We start from the raw sequence: 26,090 nt of genomic DNA, 5'->3' as shown, positions 1-26,090 counted from the left end.
TGCCCCAGTTTGCCGTTCTATCAGCATGCAACTTTTGGATTAGTCGCTGATCCCCTTTTGTAAGCATTTGCCTGACACTGATATCTCTGAAAAGTGGTTTCTGATCTCTATCTCCCCCCGCATTCAGCGCGCATCCCATTGTGCCTGCGCAGCCCCTCACGCCAGCGCTGGGAGCAGCGGTGCGTCTGTCCTGTGACTCGCCCTGGGACTGGCACCCCTCCGGAGCGCAGTGTTTGTTTAGGGCTCACTGAATCCAATCAGGACTTGCTGGCTGCAGTTTTCCGGCAGGGCTGTGAGAGGCGCCTCCTCTCTCCTTTTTATACCATGCGCCGCTCGCAGTAGCCGCTGGACTCGAGTTTGCCGCTCTCCTCTCTCCTCGCTCACTGGATTAAAGCCTGCTGAGACCAAAGCAAGGAAGCCAATGCGAAGCAATCAGGAGAGGTTTGCTTACTGATTTTGTTTCTTCTTGTACTCTTGATTTAAAACACGATCCGGGCTCACTGAGGGTTCTGCTGGTGCACGAGGAGTTGCTCTGGACAGACTTCTGATCCCTTTGCCTGGAAGCCTTATCTACCCGCCCCTTATCTCCTAGTTATCTTGCAAAGGGAGAGACGTATTTTGTGCCTGTTTGCAAGGGGGGTTTGTGTGTTGGGACTGATATTCATGTGGTTATCTTAAGAGTCCCGAGGTGGTTTGGGAAGCTCAGAGAAGGAAACTTGCGCGTCCACTTTTGTTGCTTGAGCGGCTGACACTTCCCCCTTCTCCAAACTCTCTCTGTCGCTTTCTACCCCTCTCCTCCAAGGACTTGGCACTGGGCTGGGCTGGGGGTGTGTAGCCTGTTTAATAGGCTCGCGGTGTGATCTCCGCCGGGGGGCCCAGCTGGTCTGACGTGCCGCAGTTTGAGTTTGTTGATTGTGGATTGGTGCCATTTCCAAGGTGTGCTATAGTGGGTTTGGACTTGCAACTCCACAGGCCCGGAGTAAGTGGCGCAGGCTGGCACCAGCTTCCTCCGAAAGGTACATGCCCCTCGCCCTTAGCAGATCGCCTTTCCTGGGTGGGCTTTGCACACCCCGTCCCTTTTGCGACCTTTTGTCTGAAACAAACAAAACCGAGGGAAAGACACGGATTGATGGAACGCCGTGGGTCTGTTTCCCAAGAGCTATAGAGAACCTGCCCCGTGCCATTGCTAATCGCTTTCCCCGTGGAAGGAATTCAGATGACTCACGCATCGGAAAACAAGGAAGGGGCGCGTGGGTAGCCGACAATAAACGGGGCTCTCCCCTTCCCCTCTCGTTTTCGATCTGCCACCCAAGATAAGGTGGGGACGCACAGCCTGGTGCCCTGCTCCCTGCCTGCTCTTACCTATTGCTGGGGGCAGCTGAGCCCGGGCCGCTGGCGCGCCCTGCTAGGACGCACGCGGGGCTGGGGGGTGTTAATGACCTTTGCCGGCTGATCCTTATTCTGCCCGGGAGCCAGACAACGCCGCCCAGGCGACAGGAGCGATTAGAGGGTCCCCTCGCCCCCCCACCCCCCCAGCGGGTCTCAGCAAAGAGGGAGACGCTGGGGTCTGTTTGCTAACTGGATTTTTTCTTCTCTTTTGTGCCCCCCCCGGCTCCCCCCTCCATCCCCTCCCCAGAGGCTAGACGGGGACCTGGATGGCCCTGACTGACGGCGGCTGGTGCGTGGTGAAGCGGTGCGGCGCGGACGCTGGCGACTCCTCCTGCCCCTTCCCCGCCAGGGAGCCGGGCCCCTCTCCGCCCTCTCCGGCCTCTTCCTCCTGCTGCTCCCCGGGCGAGCGCGGCTCCTCCAAGACTCCGCAGCACGAGCCCGAAGGGACCCGGCCTCCTCCCGCCGCCGAGGGCAGGTCCCTGCTCGCCCCCTACGTGCACTTCGGAGCCCCCCACGCGCCCAGCCTGCCCAGCTGGGAGGACATCCTGCTCTTCACGGATTTAGACCAGACCAACAAGCTGCTCTGGTCCAGCCGCGGCTCCAAGCTGAGCCCCTTCGGCGCCGAGCAGCCCGAGGAGATGTACCAGACCCTGGCGATCTCGGCCAGCCAAGGGCCCCCGGCCCCTTACGATGGATCTGCCGGCAGCTTCATGCACTCCACGGCCAGCTCCCCGGTCTACGTGCCCACCACCCGCGTGGGCTCCATGCTGCCCAGCCTCCCCTACCTCCAAGGCAGCGGGGCCGCCCAGCCCAGCCACCCGGGCAGCAGCCACTCGGTGTGGCCCCAGCCGGCCTCGGAGAGCCCCTCGTACAGCAACGGCAGCGGCTCGCACCCCTCGGGCCGCTTCCCTTACTCCCCCAGCCCGCCCATGGCCAACGGGGCCTCCCGAGAGCCGGGGGGCTACAGCAGCAGCCTCAATGCCAGGGACCAGTACAGCCCGCTGGGCAGGCCTCTGAACGGATCTTACCCCGGCCACTACCCCTCCTATGTGGGACCCCAGCTCACCCCGGCCTGGCCCACGGGACCTTTTGAGAACTCCATGCTGCACTGTCTGCAAAGCCGAGCCACCCCGATCCCGGTGCGGGCTCCCAGCTCAGGTAAGAGCGCCCAGACCCCGCCACGGGCTTGGGTCTGGGTGAAGGGCCGGCCAAGCTCTCGAGGGCTGCAACAGGAACGAAATAACCCGAGGGAGCGAGAGAGAGGATTTCCCCGCCAGGGGAGGGGAGCTGGGGCGGCATTTTTTGTCTGTGGCCAGCCTGTGTTTTCTGCTGCAAGGCTGGGAGCTGTGCTCGCAGAGAGGGGAGGAAGTGACAGGGAAGCAGATGGCACTGAAGTATAATTATTAGTCCTTATTTGTGTATCCTTTGAGGAGGAGGACTGGAGGAGGTCGGTGTCTTTGGAGAAAATGTGAAGATCCTGGGGCGTGTGGGGTTTGTGGGTTTTTTAAAGGGGAGGATAAAGGTGCCAGGAGGAGCCCTTGTATTAGCACAAACACAGGCTTTGAATGAATATGCATAAAGTTTGCTGAATAGGAATCCTAAAAGGCCGCGGACCTTCAGGTGTCTTTTGGAATAAGTTTTCTCTCCTGAGTTGTGTGCAGGGACAGTGGTTTGGAAGGGATCAGTGGAAGTATTTTGAGACCTCCCATTCTTTTGGTGTTTTTGAATGGTGTGGCTTTGGTGATAATGGCAGGCAGGGGGCCGGTAATACAAAAGTATCTTTTGGAATAAAAGTTACTGCCTTGCTTTTTGTATTTTTTTTTTAAATGGCATCAATTAGAAGTATTTTTCATCGGCGTTTTAAGCCTGTTTTTTTTTTGAAAGAAAAGAAAAGAACTGGTTAATGTAAGTCACTTCCAGATGTCTCTTTATTGTATATTTGTGCTTCCCCGTATTAACATAATCCGATTAAGAAATAGTGAAAAAATGCAGTGTAAATCACATCTTCTATTCGAAATAAACGATTCAGGCACATTACGGAGACTCGTTCAATGGATTTTTGTGATTTCCAAAGGCAAATCCAAAGCCAGTTAGTGTTAGCAATTTTTAAATTAAAATCAATGGGAATTTCTGTTTTAAAACCGCTGGCACAGTCAGGCTCCCAGTGGCGGAATGTACTGATGGAAGCGTCTTTTAGCAAAAGAAATTATGCGCGTCATTAAATTAACTGTGGGGTTGAAGACTGAGTTACTTTGCGATGATTTTTGGTTATTGCAATCTCTTCAATTTCTTTCAGTCGGAATATAATTTTGCGCTTGCGTTTGCCTGTCACTCTACTAATAAATATTTTATGCACATGGATTCAGTACAATTTTCCTTCTAAACAACAGAAGGAACCACCTAAAAATCTTTTCATCGCTCGATAAACAATCTTTCTCCAGTCCCCCAAATGCAACATATTTGATTTAGGCATTTTAAGTCCCACTCTCGTGTTTACTAACGTGACACAGAGAATAAAGATGATTAATTTTTTAGAGATAGCAGTGAAAGAGCAAAGCAAAGCAGAAAACCCTCCTCCTCTCATGCAACACGAACGTTGAGTGTCAGGACTTTCAAAGTTAAAGTGTAAAACACGGTGATAACCGGCCTGGATCAAACCCGCAAGGAAGCAATCATATCATCTGCCTAAGGAGAGGGTTATGGGAATGGAAATGCTCATAGACGAGTGAGGGCGGAGGGGAAAAGGCTCATGGATAGGTTTGAAGAGGAAGGAAGGAATGGGCAACCCTAAACAGAAAGAGGTTAAGGAAGAAGGGTTAGATCTGCAAGGAAGGGCGAGCGGACACATTTCTGTCCCTGGATCTCTTTCTGGATCACTGATTCTCCTTCGAAAATACCAGATGTACTTTCCTTATGTATTCTTCAAGAAACTGATTTGATTCTTGTTTCGTTTACACAATGTTAAAACGATTAAGTCGGTAGTATATCCCTCCCTGGTCCCTACAACCTTGTCTTTGGAAAAGCGGTGATAATATTACATGGAGTGTAATATGTTTAATTCCTGATTTAAAACGGCCGGGAAAGTAGCTCAGCTAATTTCACGGGGTACATTTTAATGTTTCTAACGGTATTCCCCCCTAAACTTTCCTGAAGATCAGTTTTGTGACCAAAAAGGTGTGGGCATGTGCAAGACGGGGGGAGGCATTGGCTGCTGGAGATACAGTCTTCAGAGCGGGGTTAATGTCTTCTTGTGAAGGAAATAAGAGACTCTAGGCAAGATCCAGACTAGGAACAATCAAAGTGTGTGTGCATCCGAACTACAAAGCGCAGGTGTCCTGTCAGTCACCAGACCTCAACATCTCTTTCTTCTCCCCTCCTCCCCCAATCAGGTTTAGACTAAATTCAGAGTAGCATGTGAATGCAATCTGTTTATAATGTTTGTGGGCGAGGTGATATCTTTTTATTTATTGGACCACTTCTGTTGGTGAGAGAGACAAGCTTTCCCGCTTACACAGAGTTGTCCTTCAAGTCTGGGTAAGGATAAACTCTGGGTAAGCTCCAAAGCGTGTCTCTCTCACCAACAGACTTGGCCCAATAAAAGATATAACCTCACCCACTTTGTCTCTCTAATATCCTGGGACCAACACGGCTACAACTACACTGCATATATTTGTGTGAGAAATATTATCTCAGCACAAATAACCTTCTGTATGGTTTCCCCATCAACTAGTTTATTTAAGAGGATTTCAAGGTCTAGTATATGCTTGATATAACATTAAAATAGAAGCAAACAAACCGATTAGAGTCCTCCACAAATTGAGGTTCTCTTATGCTATCCATTCTTAGAGTTCCAGCCCACAGCTTTAACTCAGAAACATCCCCATTGGCTTGGGCCTGTAATATTATAATAATTATGGCACTTAATGTTCTGGGTGCTTGCTGTATAATACAATAACCATAAACGGATATCACAAATAAAATGTACAATATCTACTATAGATTTGTGTACGTCTCCTAATATTTCCATGAACGCTCTTTTATTCCCGGGTGGGAACTCAAAGGAGAGAAGTGTCTCTGTTGGAGAGGAAAATAATGGATTCGGGGAGATTTGCACAAAGTTAAAAAAAACAAAAAACAAACCTTAAACCCCACTACCGATTCCATCACATCACTTCCGACTAATGATAAAAAGTTTTCTGTTTCTGCAAGTTAGACTCCCGCATTTAAAATGGGTCCAATTATAAACGTTTTATCAAATAAAAAGATCAGCGCTCAGAACACATGCAGTGTGTGCAATCAAGCTCTTTGTTTAAATGTAAGGCAAAGAGTATCGTGGAATTCTCATAATTTAACGGAAACAGAATTCTCATAAATAATACAATGACAGAATTCTCATAACTTTACTTATAAGAGTTTCTAAGCTTTTACTGAACAATTAAAGCTATATTTTTTTATTATAATTATAAATATATCTAGCATGGATTAAGGAAGAACTATTCTAAAGGCTAGAGATATATTACCTCCATAGAATTTCTTTCCATAGGTATGAAGGTAACATTTTAAAGTAAACAATTGGAAAAAATAACTGTTTAACTCCAGTGTCCTTGAAGCCTTAAGCATTTTACTGATTACTGTATTCAATGGCAGCTTTTAGTGCAAAGATTAATAAATCTTAGTGATGTGTTAAGAGTTACAAGCTGACAGTGTAATTTGAACTGTGGTCTCTGGACTCTGCCATGTTCTGATTTCATTTGAACTTGTAATTTTTGTAAATGAAGGGAGGAAAAAAATTTGCAGGGAGGGGGACCAGGGAGGGGGAAATACAATTTCTTTCTAGGCGAAGTACGTTCAGTATAATCAAACAGTTATATCAAACCCTTATTTGACATTTACAAGATCTCTTTCACTTTAGGGAACACAAAGCTAATATGTGAAACATAAAAGAGTAACCTCAAGACGAACAAAGTCAGGTAGAACAGGGCATTAAAAGGAGCGAGAATCAATTATGAAGCTACACTTCTGCAACAATGGCTTCCTCCTCTCTTAAACTAAGAAAGTGATATGGAAGTAAAACATTTTAAATTATCTCTGTATAATATATGCGTGTGTATATAGACACACACACACAATTATATAAATCAATATATATATAATTGATTTATATATATATATATTTGTGTGTGTATATATATACACACACACATATATTGTACAGAGATAATTTAAAACGTTTTCATATATATAAATTGTTCTCTATCTTTAAAATATGGAGAGATGAATCAGATAAAAGAAAGGGTTCCACAGGAGGAAATGTTTGATTGTTATAGTTGGGATTTATTTATTTATTGCCTAACATGTGTATCTTTATTAACTGTTTAGTAATTAATAGATCCCTGTGATAAAATGTTAGGTATTTTTCCACTTAGTATATTTCTTAATAATGAGATTTAGTTTCTCTCCCCCACACACAACACTAATCGTTGTCTCAACTACAGATTTAGTAAAATCCAGTTAGCAAAGACTTTTTTTGTATTGAAGTTTTAACAAGTTGTAATGCGTTTTTTTCAGTAAGAATCTAAAACGATCAAACACTTGCTCAGTCGTGAGTGAGAATTATTTGACAAAAATAACTTCACTTCCAATTTACTATGATTACAGTTAGACTCCCAAGTGGACTTTGGAAGGTGGATATTTTGGCAACGAACATAAGAGCTCTGAACACCAATCTCTGCCCTGTGTAAACGCCTTTTAATTTATTGCTTCTTTCTATACAGTAAATAAATAATTTAAATTAACACCGCGAGCAGTTCTGATTGAAAATAGATTCTGTTCAATATAGGCAATATACGAAAGGTTGGTAAAATTCTGAGATCCGAATAATTCTGCCAGACTAAACGAAAATTGGTAAATATCGCACTGTCTGATTTTCAGTTTCAAAAGTTCACGATTGCATCTTTAACTGACCCAACCGCCCTGTCCTGCGGGTTTTCGCTATGGCAAAATTCTCGTTGTGATCAACGTGCGAAGGATCGGGCCGTAGGGGGGGGGAAGGCCCACCCCGTGGGTTGTTACCACGATTCTGTTTTTACTGTGTGGCATTTTTGTCACGCTCTCTCACGAGAGGAGCATGTGTATCAAGGCCAGGCGGGTTGGAAACATCATCAGGCGGTGTTTTAAACAGCGCTGACCTCAGTGGTGAGAGATTCAGAGTCGTGCCTGCAGCTGCGTTGTGGCCGGAGGAGCTAAGGGCTGGAGACTGGGGGGGGGGCGTGGGTCAGCCTGGCCTGGGGCTTCCAGATCGCGAGAGAGCCCCCGGGGACAGATGGTAAACGGGTCACTTCGATTCGTCTGCCCAAGGCGCATTTTGCTGCCACAGGGGACAGCCGTGACCTGAGCTTGTGCTAGGCTCCGAAGAGCAAATGACGACGCAGGTTGGGAGTGGGGGGCAGGGGGGGCGCGGCCGGGGTATCTCGGTTCAGCCGGGCCTTGCACGACTTCACTTTAAAATGGCTCTGATGAGGATGAGTCAAAGGGAGGAAGCAGAGGGCAAAGCTCGCTGGGGCTGGGCAAGTTTCCTGCCGCCGTCTTGTTGCGCAATGCCCCCAGCCCTCCCCGCAGAGCCAGCGATCTCTGCCCGCTGATTGCAGCTCGCTCCCCCGGGTCTGACAGCAGGGGATGGTTGTATTGTTAACTCGCCTTCCTTTGACTGTGTCCCCCTCCTAGACCTGCTGGAAGATCTGTCCGAGAGCCGGGAATGTGTGAACTGCGGCTCCATTCAGACCCCTCTGTGGAGAAGGGACGGCACCGGCAACTATCTGTGCAACGCCTGCGGGCTGTACACCAAAATGAACGGCCTAAGCAGGCCCCTCATCAAACCCCAGAAGAGAGTGGTGAGTGAGTGAGCGCCAGGCACAGACGGCTGGGAGCCAGCCCCATTCCACATTCCAGCCCCCCCCCCCCTCAGAAACTGGAGTCACACCTTTTGAGTGTGAACGGCTGCTGACGTCATAAGCCTTCAATACCGACCCCCTGTTCCTAGGGCTTGAGCCTGCAGTCCTAGCTCCCACAATTTGCCCTTTAGCTCCCTCTGCCCACTCACACAGTCCCTGATCCTGCCAGGAATGTAGGGCTCAGTTCTGTTCCCACTGAACTCAGTAGGAAGACCCCCCCCCCCCCCATTGACCTAACTATGCAGCGACAGGGCCTTCAGTGCCCACAGCTTTCATTGGAGTCAGTGGGAGCCCAGGGTGCTCAGCACCTTGTAGGCTCAGGGTGACCCTGTCCTGACCGGCAGAAAATGAGTTCAACACAGTGGAAAAGCCCCTTTAACGTGGGTGAAGTGGCAGACTAACCTGTGAGAAGATGTGTTAGCCTTAGCGGGTTATGCTGTAACCTAGGTTCCCCCTATGCAGCCCTCTTGCTGTCCTTCTAGTGCTTCAATCCAGCGTTGCTGCCTGGCTCATCTTTAGGTCATAATTATGTTGGAGCATAAACAGGGGAAATAAGAGTTCTCCCTTTGGGTGTTTTTTTTAAAATTGATAAACCCCCATCAAAGAAGCAAAGCAGATGTTTAAAGATACACACTGAAAATACTGGAAGTTTCAGCTTTCGGAGTGTTGAAAATTGTTTGTCCAGGGGGCTAGAAATTCCTAAAGATCTACCTTGTTTGTGAAGAGCTTATTTCTCTGAATCTCTGGGATTTTTGTTTATATAATTCAAGGAAAACCAATTGCTTAAACAAGATAAAAGCCTTTGTTTTTTTGTTTTACGCCTAAAAATGAACCATAATTTGTCAAAAACACACATTGAAACCCTGGGGGGAACAAACACTACAGACCAGAACCCCATCTTATAATTCAGCACTGGCACTAAAGAGGGAAGGAGAAAATGGAACAAGAGGGAACTGCAGACAGGTTTTAATAAATCTGTGTTGAGGACAGAAAAGAAAGAGAATTCTCCTTTCGATAATTGCCATTAATGGGATAGTTATAATAAGTGATGTTGACATAATCCAAACCAGGGCTTGGACCCCCAGTGTCTGAAGACAGTGTGACAAACTGATCAAGCTTCAAGACCCCTTCAATCACCCCAGCTGTTGCAGTTCCTTCATATTTCTATTGTATAAAAAGAAATGCCATTCTTTATTAAACAACAATTCTATCACCATCCACTACAACATTTTCTGTAACTGGAAAAAAACCACCTGACAAGCTTTTAAAAACCTGACAAGCTTTTAAAAGCCACATTTTCTTCATCATGTCAACATTCATCTAGTGAAATGCCTGCTCTTAAGCCAAATAATTCATTAAAAGCAAAAGTTAATTACTGTTGAATGCTCAATTTCTTAACTGGTTATTTAGCAAATTTCATTAAGGCTATTTAGCAGGAAAAATGCAGCACATGGGGTCAGATCCTCAGCTGGTGTAAATGATCATAGCTTTCCTAACTTTAAGGTCATGGAACAGATATACTCCAGCTGAGGATCTGGTCCATGGTGTTCCTGGTTTTCACTTTTGTGTGTGTGTGTGTGTGCATTGCAGCAATTTCAATCTGACACCTCAATGAAACAAAAGTTTTACAGTGTTCTATGAAAAATATAGTCATAATCTATTCCAAATGCATACAACCAAATTATATATTATGTATGATTGTATATTCATACATCTGTAAGTATATATAAAAAATGGTTTGAAGATGATAAGCATGTTTTGGCCCTTGTCCTACTATTACTGAAGTCAATGGTAAAGCTCCTGCAGCAGGAAAGCCAAGATTTTTTTTCCATTTTAGTGCCAAAACTTTTTGAAAGTTAAATAGTTTTTTAGATAAATTAGATTTTACTACAACAGCGATGCAGAAAATTATAGAAAACTTTCAATATAAAATATATTGAAACTTATGCTAATTTTCATGCAAACAAAAATAAAAGAAAAACAAAAAAATTGTGATAAGATCCAACTATGTAAATTTTAGAAAATGCAGCGTATACACTGGGGCCAAATCCTGTTCACGTTACAAACACACAAAACTCTCTTGATTTCAACAGTCATTTTGCTTTAGGAAGGTAAGCAGAATTTGGAAGCAGTGTGTATCTTTCATTTTCTTTTATTAATTAATACAACAAATTCTGTTTCAGTACTAATTATTTGTTACAGTACATTCCGTATTGCCTTAAATTGGTACCGATTGAAACCACAGCTTGCTGATTGTCTACAGTATGCAATCAGTAATGACTTTTAGATTCAAAGTTCCCAGTCAAAGCAATTATATTTAATTTATAATTCTCTTTACAACTGTGATGTAAAGTTACAGCTCACTACTTAGTTACACAAATGGATAGAATTCAAGAGACTTGACTATAGCTCTGAAAAGTACTTATCATTCTGAAAACATTATTTTGTGTTTTCTGTGCGGCAGGTGTGGTATCAAAGGTCTCCAGATATTTCGAGCAAACCAACAGTAAATGATACAAATGGAAAGGGCCCAAGAAATTAGTTTTTGTTGTGGACTCTTTCTTTATGGTCATGATGGGCTGAATGCAGTGCACTGAAACTGACTGCTCCATGCTAATCTTTTCAGCCTGCAAACATAGCTAGTCCCAGATTTTTTGACATTGCAATACTTTGTAAAATAACAGATTTATGATGTAGCTGGAATTCCTTGCTTGTGATGAATGTGAAAGAGAGCGCTTGTTACAGGAACTTTTATAACCCATTCACCTTCATTTCACATATTTATGAGGACTGGCTTCACTTATGATATATAGTCTGCAGTCATAAAGCTCTTTGTTATATGGTATTTTCTGATATAAGGTTGCTTCATCTTGGCTCCAAACTCCACTGAAGAGTGTCATAAATGGCTTGTTTATAATATGGACCTTGCTGTCGCACACCAATTTACTGACTTCCTAGAACATTCACACAGAGAGAGAGAGCACTGTTCTGTAAAGCATGTTCCTGAAGTATGTTGTTTTTCACTTGGTGATAAATATGTTTTTACAAAAATGACACTGTTTGTTGTACATATTAAGTCCCTTTGATATCTGTTCCATATTCCTTTTCCATGTCAAAACAAAAGTTTGCAGCTGTCAGCCCTTCAGGTGAAGTTCAGCTTGTGAAAATTGAGCTGTCTCTTTGCTTTAAACAGAATCCCTGCCATACTGGAATGTTCATTTTTCACTGCTGATGTAGGAAGGTCATTAAAAGAAGCTGATTTTTCTCAAACCAATTTAAGGCAATGCTTAAAAAGTAGGCAATTTAAGGCAACACAAAAAACTGCTGCGTCAAAACGATTACTTTACAGTAGCACATTGTGAAAAGGGAGAGTGCTCCAATTTGGATGGAAATCTGTTCAAATCCTTTCATATCCAACCTATCAGAGGAAGTGATGATATCCCATGGTCTAGACACACAACTGGTGATCAGAAACTCTTGAGTTCTAATTTTGCCTCTCCAGAATTGGGAAAATCACATTACCTCTTTGCATAAGTTTCCTTGTTTATAAAATGAGGATAATAATACACACACTCTGGGGTGGGTGGAGGGCTTAATTAGATTAGGTTTTGAAGCAGCTTACAGAAGCTGAATGTTGTCATACTGACTTTGTATTACACATAGCTTTGGTAAACCAGTTACCAGTCTATTCCTCTCTCCAGCTGTTAAGTGGCAAACTACATTTGTTTATATTTGTTTGTTTATGTTTTTGTTTACTTGTGCTTGTCCCCTAGCCTTCTTCGAGACGGCTTGGTTTGTCTTGTGCCAACTGTCACACCACAACCACAACCCTGTGGCGTAGGAATGCAGAGGGCGAGCCAGTATGCAATGCCTGTGGCCTTTATATGAAACTTCACGGGGTAGGCAGCTATTTCAGTCCACATTTGATTCCTGTTTCGTAAGGACCCAATCCTCGTATGGAACATCCATTGACTTCAGTGTGCTGAGCACTAACAGGGGCAGGCTCCACGGGCTTGAGTCTATGCTCATTGAAGTCAATAGCAAAGCTCTCTTCGACTTTAATGTTGCAGGATCGGAGCCTAAATGAAGCCATCTAAAGATTCTGTAAATGTATGTTAAATTGAAGAATAAGAAAAAAATTATTCGGAATGGCACTTGTTAGTAAATTGTTGGTTATACTTTTTCAGCAAATGTAGAAAAATAATGGTGTAAGAAAATAACTGTACTGTGAATATAATGGAATCCATTTAGCTCTAGACTCTGGGAAATCTTGTGACTAAAGTTATGCACATGTATAAGTCTTTGAAGGATTGGGATTTTAGAATTTATCAATACTTTGTCCAGCATTTTAAAAAAAGAAATTAAGTGATGGTTATAAAACATGATCATATCACGTACATTAATTGATTATATTTTCCAAAGCTATTTTTTATTGGGTAAGTGATATTAATTTTGAATACATATTTTCTATTTCAAAGGTATGTTATTTGTGCCTTTAATGACCCAGACTCCAAAGCAGCTATTTACGCATTTTCTTGGTATAAAGATAAGCTTGAATATGATGCATTAGTTCACATGGATAAATACTTAAAAAGAATATATATTACGTTTTAAAGACCCATCCTACAAGCACTTAGGTCAAGGCCTGTTCATGCACAACTGGAGTCAGTAGGAACAGGATTGGGCCCTTCATGTGTATCTGTTTTCCAGGATCAGCCTCTAAATCCTTAGGATCCAGTCCTGTTGTCCTTACTTAGGAAAATCTCTGGCTGAAGTATATGAGAGTTTTGCCTAAGTAAAAACTTCAGACTTTTTGGAATCACTGCTAGAACAGTGGAAAAATTAGGTATTTTTTGGAAAGTAGAGTCTATATAATCATAAAAATGCTTTAAAGTGTTGATTTCAATTGATTTAGTTGGTAGCACCATTTGATCTTATGTTAAAATTTGGTTTCTGCTGAGTGCTGTACATGAAAAACTTTATGATCTGTGTTCATTCTCCCCACCTTCCCCCCCCCCCCCCAGGTTCCTCGGCCTCTTGCCATGAAAAAAGAAGGAATTCAGACTAGAAAGCGAAAACCAAAGAACATAAATAAGTCAAAGACATGTTCTGGTAAATATTGTAAGACAGGATATTTGGATGTAAGGATTTTGTCATTCTGGAAAATATTTGTTTCTAATCACAGTTACTGCTGTTGCAGGTAACAATAATAATGCAGTTCCTATGACTCCAACATCCACGTCTTCTACTAACTCAGATGATTGTAGCAAAAATGCTTCCCCTAGCACACAAACTACAGCCTCGGGGGTAAGTGATAAAATAGTATCTTTATTTGTAAGCAAGCTGATCGCTGTACAATATGTTATCTCAGCTTTTATCTTATCTAACAGTACAATAATCTAAACAAACTTTTCAGTTTTGTTAGCTGATACAGGAGCAAGATTTTCTGAGGAAATTACATATAAATGTAAACAAAACGACAAGCTGGAGTACTTTACAGACCTCTTAATTAAGATCTATATAAATTTTATGATTAAATCAACCAAAGCTTACACAAAAACATTTTGTTTTGAAGAGTTTAAATGGTTTTATCTTAAAACTGTTTTTTTAGACATAATAGCAATGCACGGCATCGTGACAACATCAATAACATTAGTGCACATAACACAGATTCCTTGAATGCTGGCCAACGTGCATGTCTAATTCAAAGCACCACCCATCTCATCTTTTCCAAAAGTTATTTAAAAATGTGTGCATGCGTTACACACACCCAACTCCCTCCCCCAAGCGTAATTTAAAGTCTCACTAAAAGCAACAAAACTCAGTCCTGAGGTCTGTGTACAGGAAAGATGAATTGAGATGTGCACTTAGGGCCTGATCCAAAGCCCATGGAAATCAATGGAAAGATTCCCACTGGGAGTGGAGGCTGTTCAGTACTTCACAGGACTGAGCCCAGGAGGTCCACTGAACAATATCTTGTTTATTTCAAACTCTTATTTTCATCTACACACCACACCTTCTTACCACCCCTCAGATCAGCATTTGGGATAATACATACTATAGTTAAAGTTGAAAAGTAGTTTAATTTATAACCTCTTTTATTTATCTACACCTCCCCCCCCCCCCACACACACACCGTCGCAGTCTTCTGTATTCTTCATTTACTATATCATTTACTTTAAAAGATACCCTTAGCATGGCTTTCACTGTTCCTTTATTACTAAAAAGAAACTTGTTTATCATAACTCTTTTTTGGTATGTTTCCCGATCCAAATACCTTTCCGTGGTTTCTTTCCTGAAATATGCAGTTTCACCATAAACAAAACAAAAACAAAAACAAGTTTTGTTGTTTGTAGACTTATTTACAACAATCCTGCTCAGAGATGCTGGACTTTTGTATCTGATGCCAGCAAGCGATGTTATTAAAAGGCTGTATGTGACACGAAAGAATTCAGAGAGTTCAAACAATAAATAAAATACATTAAAGGAAGGGAAATTTGAAACTAAAACAAAGGTCTAAAATGGAAAATTATTAGGTTTCAAGCTCCCTCTGTGCCCTCCCCTCTCCCAAACATTTGATAAGAAAATCCACTTAGATCTAAATTCACCACTAACTTCAGTGGCATTGGATGAGACCTAAACCAGTAATAATGGCAAGTAATCTCCCACTTGTCCATTTTGAACCATGAATGCACATTATAAGAGTTGAATCTGCGAAGTAGTTGGAATAATGGCATGTACTATATATACCCATGTCCACGCACTTGATCTTATAACCTTGTTTGCTTTAGGCAGTCAATAATTAACATGTGAAAGGAACAGGAGAGGCAAGAAGATGCAAGCAGAAGGTCATGGTCTTTAAGGCTTGATCCTGCTGCCATTGAAGTCATGGGGCGCTTCACCATTAACTTTAGTGGAAGTAAGCTCGGTCTCTGTGTCTGAATCACAGGAGTTGGTGAGCATGCTCAGGACCTGTTGAAGGCAATGGGAATTAAGGGCATTCAGCATCTCAGAGCAATGGAACCTAAATCTGATCACATGTAAAAAAAATTTATATTAATGCCAAACCTCTTTCTCCCTCTCCACCCATTCAGATATTTTTTTCATGAGAATTTAGAGCTGATGGACTGATGGCCATTCTCTACTTATTATTAGAACAGGTACAGCCCAGACATTAGCAGTGCAAGCTTCCCCCTGCTGATCTACCTGTATCAGCTGGAAGAACTGCTCATAGGGATGACTCCATGCCTATTTAGTCCTCGGCTTTTCTAGCAAAAATGTTGTCATTTAGGGCCAACTGTGCTTTTGGTGTTTTTGTAATGTGGACACATGTTCACTGGGAATTATAATGAACTATATATTCTAACAAACTCATTCCATGTAGCTCACTGTATTGACACATTTTTGACTGCCCTACTTCTTATACTTTGAGGAGTAGGAAAATGCTAAATTGACAAAAAAGAACCAAAATACATTAGGGAAAAATATATGAAGTTTTAGAAACTATTGCCTGAAATTCATAGAAATGTTATTGCTAAATGAATCATTTAGAGAAAATGAATTCCTTTGCTGGTACAAGAGTAATTTGTTATGCTTTTGCAAGGCTGCCAAAAGAGTTCCTAGCAATGTGGAAATCTAATGGGAATGAAATTCAGCAGAATTTGTTTCAGCAAGATTCATTTTCAGCCCTACCTTTTCCGTTTCCTTTAAAAGTAAAATAAATGGGGGAGGTGGGTGGAGGGAGAAGGTACTTATCCTCTGAAAGGCAGTTACTCAACTGAGCAGCTTTGAAACTGCACATTTCATACAGGGAATTTTACTGGCTGCCAGCCTTGAGAAAAGACGATGGCTTAAATGTTGATTTTATGCCCCTAGTTGAAGAAGTTAAAAAAATTAAAACATATGATTGATTAATAGCAATGGGCATGAATTATAACATTTGGATCCAGCTCCAGACTTAGACCATCCCAATGTTTGGAAGTGTTTGCATCTGAGCTTTTGGGATGACCCATTATAAAGATGGGGGTTCTTTGCAAAATTCACATCTGGATCTAGGGATTTTAGTTTGGGCCCATTTCTGTGTATAAGTACTGAGTTTTCTCCATTGTTAATATGGACCAGCACCGTTTACAGGCTATATGAAGTTGCTTTATATCCTTATAAAAGAATATTTGAAACTTTCAAAACATACTGCCTCTATATCTTGAGACACATCATCCCACTGATGCCCCCCGTTAAGTGCACAGAGGAGAAAACTGCACACAACAATATGCTGAAATAAACTAATATAAAATTCATATGCCCCAGTCCACACCCTTCTGTAGATGTGCAGAGGCTGCAGTGGGCATGGTTGCCAGCAGTATTCCATTACCCCATTAGGACAAAACACAGTGTAAGGACTGTTACAAAGTCTGCTCTTTATGGCAATAGATGGAGTCTCCATGAGCCAGAGCTGATGTCAGTGAGGATACAGCAACAATGAGGGAATTCTCCCTTCAGTAAAGCGTTGGGCCTATATAAGAGCTGAAAGAGGCCCTGAACTCTGTGGCAAGAGGAGCCACTACAGCACCTGGCATTGGAATTGCTATGGTCATTGTGTCTTGGGCATAAAATATGGCACACTCATATAGCAAGTTGTCTGGATGATGTAAATCCACATCAGAGCACAGCAGCCAGGGCCCCACTTCTCCTGTTGCCGTTTGTGCAATGAATAGGAATCTTGGTGTGCCAGTGGGAACCAATGTGCACCACAAATGGTGCCTTGTAAAGCAGCCTGGATCGTGTCTAGAAGTGCTGTCCTTTACATCTGTTTTTCTGCTTTGGGCCAGGAGAGACCACATAGGGGAGCTTCTTCTGCCTACTTATGCTCCCTGTGGAATAGATATGATCACCCTTTCTGCAGCATGCCAGTACTTTGTGCGTCCAGTGTCCATGAGGAGCACCTGGGCTTGCTTTCACGGGGACCATGATGGTGCTCTACATTTTGTTGCAGCTTATGCTCCTGGACAGCACTTCCACTCTTTTGAAGTTCAGCCCGCATCATGGGTGGACAGAGACTGACGGGGTCCTTTGTCTATGTTGTCCTGGTCATGATAAATTTTAAGCATAGCAGGCCAGTTATTGCCCTCACTTACACCCATACAACCCAAGCAATATTCCTGGAACTGAAGAACTCATTCCTGTTTATCTGGTAACTGAGTGGGTGTATGTAGATATATGTGTCCATTAATGCATAACAGTGCAATTTTGTGAGTCTGTGCAGCAAAAAAATTGAGTCAATGCCGTGTAATTTAAAATCTTAAGGACATTTTTGTTTGGTTGGTTTTGTTTATTAATGAGCGGAAACGAACACAAAATTTTTCTCAGAAGGGCCATACAAATAAATATTGTGATAGTCTAATGTCAGGCCTCGTCCTGCAGTCCTTGTGGAGGAAAAACTCCCATTGATTTCACTTGTAATTTTGCTTTTAGAAGGACTTCAGGATTGGGTCCTTAGAGTGACAATAGCATGTACAGCAGTCTTGCCAGGCTGGAATATTGGCTGTCTTTTGGAAATTAGTGACATATTAACCATAGATTTATTTTGGTATAATATAAAGGAGAGATTAGAGTAAATGTAAACTTACACATTTCTAGTATAAGCAAAAGGAGTAATTACACCAGCATTAAAAATATAATTCTACATAGTGGCAATGTCACTGAATCAACAGAATTCCATTTTTGTTATATTCATACTTATTTTTAAGTCAATCATTGTTAAGACAAGATTACAGCAGAAAAGGAAACAATAGTATTCAGAAGAATAATATTCAGAGAAAGTGCTATGGATAGGCAGGCTTACAGGAGAGCCACGGACACTGGAAAATTAAGGGAACCCCCAACGTTTACCAAATCAGGTTTTGTGTAACAAAGAACTTTTGTAAGCGTGCTTTGAATAAATAAAGGTTATCACTGAAGCTGAGCCAAGCCAGGGCAATGCAACAGGATGCACATCATTTATCAGTAGAGACTGGCTTACTATAGATCTAGCCATAAACCAGTAACACCTAGAATTGATATAGCACTTTAGATCTTTAAAGCCCCGTGAAAGTACTAACTAAGGGGCAGCTCATGGCACTTGGTTAATCCCTGCTCCCCCTCCCCAAATCTCCTCCACAGCCTCTTTGCATCTCCACTGCCAGCATGGGGGCGGGGAGATAATAGGCTGCATCTCTAGTATTCTCTCCATCACCACAATGCAGATTGGTAGGAAGTGGATTGAAAGACGCAGGGAGTGGGTGGAAGCTTGACTCTGTCCCCTGATATTATGGCCTTCACAGCTGAGTCTGTGCATGGGGTTAGTAATCTGTCACTGGTTTCAGGGCCAGTATTAATAGTTGGTTACTTCCCCCTGGAACAAGTGGGAGCAGGGAAGGAATTCTGCCTCTCTTAGTCGGCAAGGCTGCCTCTCACAAGATAAAACTGGCAGCAGATTTTTAGGCTTTAGTGTAAAAAATGTATGTAGTGGTGTCTGTCTGTGTCTTATATTGTTGGGGAGAACTATAAGCGCAATGCCAGTTAGGCAGAGGATTCACTACAGCTTTGGGATCCCACCCTGACACTTCAAACTCCTTGATCTTCCTTCTCCAACTCTTCCAGCCTGACTCTATTCAATTTCTGCCTCTTGGACAGAGTCTCACACTCTCTCTCTGTGCCATGGCTGCTCTGAATTTGTCCCCAAAGACCTACACATGGGGTGGAATTTACATGGGTAACTTAGGCTGAGCGTTGCAGTACCCAACGTTTAGGTGTCCTGCTGCCAAGTGGAATTCTCTATCCTGAATTAGGTGCCCAGGCTTCCTATACAAGACATGGGGAGAGTTAGGTGCCTGAAAAGGGGATTCAAAAAAGCCAGCTCGCTGGGCAGGGAGCTGTCTAAGCTAGCCAGTAGGAAATGCCAAGGAGAGGGAGTCACCTAAGCACCACCTCTCCGAGCAACTTAGGAGTCACACTTTGGATCCTCTCCTGGAGTCAAATACCTAAGCCAGGTCAGCTCTGTCTCCCGTGGTTAGAGCACATGGTCAGGATGTAGAAGACCCGGTTTCAGATCCCTGCCTGATGTGAAGCAGGGATTTGACCCCAGGCCTCCCGCCTCCTTGGTCTATGGCAAAGGTTCCCATAATTTTTTTGCTGCACCGACCTTTGTAGATTCATGCCCCATGCACACTCACCTCTGTACAGGGGAAAGGCCCAAAGGGGGGGGACTTGGATAGTGCTGAGGTCAGAGATGCCCAGGAGGTGGGGGAGAGGGGAAAATCCCCATGTGACTAGTGAGCTCCAGGGTGCCTCCCCTGCAGAGGGGGATCAGCTGCTAGGGCCAAGGGGAGGGCCCTGTGGGGAAAGCATGGATCCCCTGGGGTCAGTTTTGGGCAAGGGCTACTTAGCCTAAGGGTAGCTTCTTAGCCCCATAGGGTGAGGGGGAGACCAGAGCCACGGAGTATGAGGGGATTCTAGTTCAGTGGGCAGCAGATCCAACCTCAGGCACCCCCCTACCTAACCACACTCACCTTGGCAGCAGCAGAACTCCCTGGTCTCCCACCACCCGGCAGAGCTACCACCTCCCTCCCCAGGCCCTGCTCCCCAGAGCAGCTCCCCCCTGGCTGGCCTCTCACCCCCCAGCAGAGACCCCCCATGCCCTGACCCCTGCTTCCCCAGCAGAGCCCTCCCCTTGCCAGTCCCCCTCCCCCACACTCACAGCGGTGCTGTGTCCAGTGTCAGAACTGGGGCCGTCCAGGATGCCCTGGAGGATGGGGCAGCAGGCCCTGCCCACAGCCCAACCCACAGAAAGATGCTGGAGTCCGGGGACCAGCCTTCTCCTACTCCCCACCCCTACCCCAAGGCACTCTCATCCCCCTGATAAACTCATTCACCCCCAGCAGAGAAATGGGTTGAAATAATCCACAATAATACATTAATAATTAACGTAATAATAATACAATAATACAGTTCGGGGACTTATAGCAGAGATGTTTAATCACGAGCAGACCTGCGTAACCTAATGATTCAGCCATGGGCATTTCACCACGTAAAGATTATTTTCCATGTCTCACTTTAGGAACTCCCCAAATTGAATTTGTCATGCCATTAACTAGGAATGGTTTCTAAACTAAGCTGCCCTGCCCATCCCCCTCCCTCCCACACCTTTTCTCCTCCCCCACTTCATGCTGGCTCATTTTAGGAGCTGGACCCAGTCTGGGTCAGGCACTGATATGCAGCCTTCAAACCGGAAGTGCCTCCGCATTCTCTGGTATCTGCGGGAGCGTTAACAGATAAGCCACAAATGGGAACACAAAACAGATCTCTCTGCTCCACCCTTGTAGAATTGAATCAGGGAAAGAGTGAATTACTTTTTCCAGACAAGGAAAAAGCAGGTGAGCTGTTTACCCGAAGGAATAATAGCAGCAGGGAGAGGTGAATGGGAACCTTTCACACTAATTTCTAGTGTACACAATCTTTGCAAAACTTGTTCAAATGTAAAAATATTGTTTTCCTGTAGTTTAAACTCTTTCCTCCCAGGGAGGGTGAATGTATTTTTAAAAATGTCTTTCTAGTTAAAGAGGAACCTATGTTATATATTATAGATATAAAAGCCTCTTCCCAAAGTGTAGGCTGCTCCATGACCATTAAAGCAGGACAAATACAAGGAAAGTCCTGGGGAAGGAGAGGAGACACCCATGGATCTGACAGCACACCACCAAAGGAAAACATTATCTTTCTTTTAAATTTTATATATTGAACTTACTTGTCCTTTATTTATCAGGGCAGTGGGCTTCCACCCTGCGCTAGCTAAGTCTCCAGACCATTTAACATTCTGCTGAGATTACCAATAAAGAGGCCAATTAGACTGGTTGCTTTTTGTGATGTTCACTTCAAATTGGAATGAGAGCATCAAACTCTTTTCAGATGGGCCACTGACCAGGCATCAGTTAGTAAACTTTGATCACTAATGACAGAACTGGATTTGAATCACCAACCTACAAAGGAAAGGCTCTGTGATCCAAACCTTGCCAGACTCACTCAGTTTTTTACTTAAGCAAAACTCCCAAAGATTACAATGCTCATTTTGACTGGGTGCAGTCAAATTGGTTATATCCCATAACCAATAACATAAGCTCTCTTCTACAACAAGAGACTTGAAGTAAGCATGACAAGGTGGTTGAGGTAATATCTGTTATTGGACCAACTTCTGTTGGTGAGAGAGACAAGCTTACATGGAGCTTTTCTTCAGGTAAGTGCTGTGTAAGCTCAAAAGCTTGTCTCTCTCACCACCAGATGTTGATCCAATAAAAGGTTATTCCCTCAGCCACCTGGTCTCTCTAATATCCTAGGAGCAACATGGCTACCTCAACACTGCAACAACAATTGAAGTAAGGATAGCAGCAGCCATGGTTGCTATCATTCATTCCTTGCACACCCAAAACTCCTATTGAAATCAGTGGGTTTTGCAATATGGTATTATTATTATTATGTGAAAAGGCAGTGCAGCATTCAAACAAATTATTAGCATTGATGGAAAATTTTCATACAAAACATTTTTTCCATCGGAAAATGGCATTTCTCTGAGGTTGAAACTTTTCACGGGAATGTGTCAATTTCAATGACATTTTGGTTAGAAAAAAAATTGTGAGGAAGCATGTTGATAATGTCCAAACATTCTATTTTGACATCTGAAATGGAAGCTTTTTTGGTTTGAAATGACGTTTTGCTTCAAAAATGATCATATATTACAATTTTTTAAGAAAATGAAACATTCTAATTTAATCAAAATGAAATGTTTTGATTGACCTGAAATAACTTTTTTTAAAAAACTTTTGGTTCACAGAAAATTTCAAAATTTGGAGCTTTTTGTTTTGATTTTGAAATGTTAGAATTTTCCACTGAACAGAATTTCTGGTTTCTGATCAGCTCTGCAAATTATCCGTAAAATGTCTTTTCAGAGGAGCACGGGATTCTGATGTAAATAAAACATTGTGAAACATTTGAATGATGCCAGGGTAAATGGACCTTTTAAGAATGAACTTAATTTCAGGAGTAGCAATAAATCTGCATCATAAAGTGCACTGTTTTTAATCAGATAACATTTATATCACCCTACAAATATTTATAACAGTAATATATTTTGTTTTACTGAATAGCAGTATAATATCTAATAAATAAAACATAAATATAGCAGGAGAAGTAAGCATACTGTCTTGTGTTACCTTGTGTTAACTGGTTGGTGGTCAAAGTCAGATCTTCTGAATTATTTTTTATTAACATGGATACTTTCTGAAGTACTTCCAGAGACAATTCTTCTTCAGGTTACACCAATGGACCCTCACTAACTTTCAAGAGCTCTGCTGAGGGGGAAACTGGACCCCAGTTTACCACAGGCAGAAAATATCAGCTGACCACAAATATCTCTTTCAGTGGAAAAAGAAATTTAACCTGGGGCAAATTTGTCTCTTCTGGTGGATATTGCCACCTTTCACCATGAAGACTCACAAAGCATTGTGGGAAGCCGCCCTTGAACAAAAGTGGAAATTTCCATAAACATTTGGGCGAGTCTCTGCTTTTTATATATGAGAACTGCTAGTTTGGCGCCGCTCCAGGTGAAGATCTGAGAGATGGGCCTGAGGGAGGTTTTCCTTTTGTGTGAAATGATTGGATTAAATATATGTACTTTCCACTTAAATAATGGGCAGGCTATTTCCACAGTCCCATTGTCAGCTATTCCCTTTTATAGGAATTTGGTCCAACAAGTATCCATTTACAAGCAAATTAAGATTTTAAAGTCAATTTATCCAAGAGTTAATTTCTCATGAAGTCAGCTCTTAAACATTTCCTTTATTAGGTGAAATGTTGCCTCTTTCTCTATCTGGCACTGAAGTTTTCCTTTTCAGCAGATCTCCTAGGTCACATGGAAAAAGTGGATTGTTTTTATCTTTGGAACTCTCAGCTTCTCTGTTAAAATAAATGGACTGACTATTATTAGATTTCAGAGTCACATCCACCAAACCTTCCCTGTGGTTTGTCTCACTGATTTAGATCTTTGTAGGGTTGCAGTGGATAGGAGGGTTGTAACAAATCCAGGCCCACTGAGAACTTTGTGGTTCAAGCTCACCATAACCAATCCAAACTTTATGGTGACAGCAAGGATGGAGCTAAGACCGTCTTGGTTCGAAAGCATAGGCCTCTGCCACTTGAGATAAACATGAATCTTTGCTAGCTGTCAGCAGTATGGGGATGATGTCATACATCTGAGTGGTTCTGGCCAAGACTGTGAGAAGTGACTAATTATTTTGGCTACCTCTGTTTTTGGGTGCCCACTTTTTGAGGCATCTAAAATGAGTTTAATTTTCAGAAAGTTCTGAATACCCACTTTGTGAATGTCAGGCCACTTATGTTGTCTCAAACTAGGCACCCAAAAATGTAGGCACCCGAAATCAGTAGCCATTTTTGAAAATCTTGGCCCGTGATTCCATCCAGTAGGGGGCACTAGAGCACACTCACCCACGGACTAGCACATTACAATCTAATCATGCTAATTTCCATTTCTTTCGGCTTGTCCAGCTCTCCCTTTTTCTGGTAGATTATTTCCATCTTTTGAAAGATAATCATGTAATATTTCCCAAATACTGATAGCTCTTGAGGTGGGACAATGCCAACAGAAGGGTCCGTTATATACTGGGGAGAATGCGCTGGCTGTCCTGATGGGTTTTTTTTTCAATCAGAGGTTTTGAGGTACAAGAGCGGCAGAGTGGGGTCAAATCCTGATCCTTCATACAAAGGCCAAGCAAATCGGCTCTGCTTGGAGTCTGGTGCACCCAGTGGACAATAACATTTCTGCAGAATTCTTGGCTTTAGAAGCACTGCACATAGAACACTTACTTCTAGTAGCTTTCATGGAGCTCTGGCTCCATTTTTCACAAAGGCAAATTCTTTTCAGCTCTCCAGACTCCCGATTTGTTTAATTGATAGGACTGAGTTAAAGCACACTTATGTTTTTTTTCCTGTTCTCCAGGCGGGTTCTTCAGTGATGTCTGGCCAAGGAGAGAGCACCAGCCCTGAAGGCAGCACACTCAAGTATTCAGGTCAAGAAGGGCTGTACACAGGAGTCAGCCTGACCTCCACAGCTGAAGTTACAGCATCGGTGAGACAGGATTCCTGGTGTGCCCTAGCTTTAGCATGATTCAGAGAAGATGAATCTGGATACCTGCACTGGGCTGCAGCCTTTAGACGTCCACACTTGTTTTTGTTTTGTTCTGTTTTATCAGGAAGTCTGAGCAGCAGGGAGAGTGCTGGCTAGAACATTCCTCTGATGTTTTTGTGCCTTAATGATAGAGGTGTTTTTTCCAAAGAGGTTCTGCCTTAGCATCCAGCTCCTCATCTATGCAAGGAAAACAAGGGAAAGTGAATCTCTCCCAGGGTAAAATGAATACAGCCAAAAAGAGCACCCTAGAGCTTTTGTTAGGTTCCAGAAATACATCTTCAAGAAATCCAGCAATGCTGCCTTTTTGATTGTATGTTTGTTTTCACTCTCTCACTTCTCCAAAGAATTTGATTGGTGTAGTCATCTTTTGGGAGGGAGATAAGGGAAGCCTTTGATGATAAGGGATAGTGAGATAAATTTAAGAAACCGCTAATGTGCGTATTGCTTATGCCAATGCACACATCTTGAACTAAACCTTTGATGCCCTCTCACAGGTCAGTTCTCCTGTTAGCACTGTCCGTATCCAGTATGCCTCCATTACTCTGTCATTTTCCTGCATCAGAGTTCAAGTACACCCATGGAGGAAATCACAATGTTTGGTACAAGTCTCTCAAGGTCGAGTCCGTTAATGAGATCTTTTGTTTTAAAATATTTACTCACTTTGCAAGACTGCATTATAACTTTTAATGTACACTGTGACTGAGGTTTATGAAAGTTAATATTTTGTGACTGAACTCTATATAGTCAGTCAGAATTTGTAAACAGGGTAGCAATCAGATATTTTTCTTCCATATATAAAATAATTTTTTAAAAAAAAAGAAGTGCAATTTGCGTTGCAGCAATCAGTGTTAAATCATTTGCATAAGATTTAACAACAGTTTTTATATGAATGAATGAATGTAAACATTTTAACTTAATGGTACGTAAATAATTTAAAAGAAAAAAGTTAACTAGGCATCCTTATGCTTTTTTTTTTATTGCAGCAAAAACATCCCACTTTCTGTATTTCCAGTTGTTAAAACACAGTTTTCAAGAACAAACCTTCTCTCAGGAAAAACACCCTTATCCATTTACTCATAAGTTTTGTGCAGAAAAGCAAACGCATCCCCAGTGTTTTGCCATTGAATAAGTATGTGCTGGAAAGATACAAATTGCAATGAAACGTTACTACCTAACTGATACATATGTAAATACTCCATAAGATATTGAGGCATCTTTAAGATTTAGGATGCAATCTGTATAGTGTGACTGACCCATAGTTAGGTTGGTTTACATTGTTTTTTAAATGGGATGTCATTTGGAAAGTTGTTCTTTCATCAGAGCTTTACAAATAAAAGGGTATTGTTTTTTTCTGTACAATGAGACTTCTCCTTTGTTTCACTCTGGTATATTACAAAATATTTAGCAGTATTAAAAGCTATAGAAATGTGTATGATGCAGCTGCAGTGTTTGAAGAACTCAGTGATGTCTTCTTATTTAGCTGTCTAATCTAGCTGTCTAATCATTCTGTCTATGTATCT

At 42.6% G+C, this 26,090-nt stretch overlaps 1 protein-coding gene across 2 annotated transcripts; it reads left to right on the top strand.

Moving 5' to 3' along the window:
* Positions 1–358: 358 nt before the first annotated feature.
* GATA6 (GATA binding protein 6) lies at positions 359–25,269 on the top strand. 2 transcript variants are annotated; one of them, XM_073329426.1, is made up of 7 exons: positions 359–441; positions 1,637–2,547; positions 8,113–8,279; positions 12,113–12,238; positions 13,364–13,451; positions 13,540–13,646; positions 24,382–25,269. In XM_073329426.1, the coding sequence occupies exons 2-7, from the start codon at positions 1,656–1,658 to the stop codon at positions 24,547–24,549; spliced, it is 1,548 nt and encodes a 515-aa protein (XP_073185527.1). In that variant the 5' UTR covers positions 359–441; positions 1,637–1,655; the 3' UTR covers positions 24,550–25,269. The 2 variants fall into 2 exon arrangements, with proteins under 2 accessions (XP_073185527.1, XP_073185528.1); XM_073329427.1 differs by lacking the exon at positions 359–441 and having other exon boundaries at positions 1,587–2,547.
* Positions 25,270–26,090: the final 821 nt, after the last annotated feature.

The sequence above is a fragment of the Lepidochelys kempii genome, chromosome 2 (genome assembly GCF_965140265.1).
Source record: "Lepidochelys kempii isolate rLepKem1 chromosome 2, rLepKem1.hap2, whole genome shotgun sequence".
NCBI classification, from domain to species: domain Eukaryota; kingdom Metazoa; phylum Chordata; order Testudines; family Cheloniidae; genus Lepidochelys; species Lepidochelys kempii.
This window is presented reverse-complemented; position numbering and strand designations above follow the sequence as displayed.

Coding starts and splice junctions, on each gene's coding strand:
- GATA6 (XM_073329426.1), top strand. CDS start 1,656: ATGGCCCTGACTGACGGCGGCTGGTGCGTGGTGAAGCGGTGCGGCGCG. Junction 2,548..8,112: donor GGTGCGGGCTCCCAGCTCAG/GTAAGAGCGCCC, acceptor TCCCCCTCCTAG/ACCTGCTGGAAGATCTGTCC. Junction 13,647..24,381: donor CACAAACTACAGCCTCGGGG/GTAAGTGATAAA, acceptor CCTGTTCTCCAG/GCGGGTTCTTCAGTGATGTC.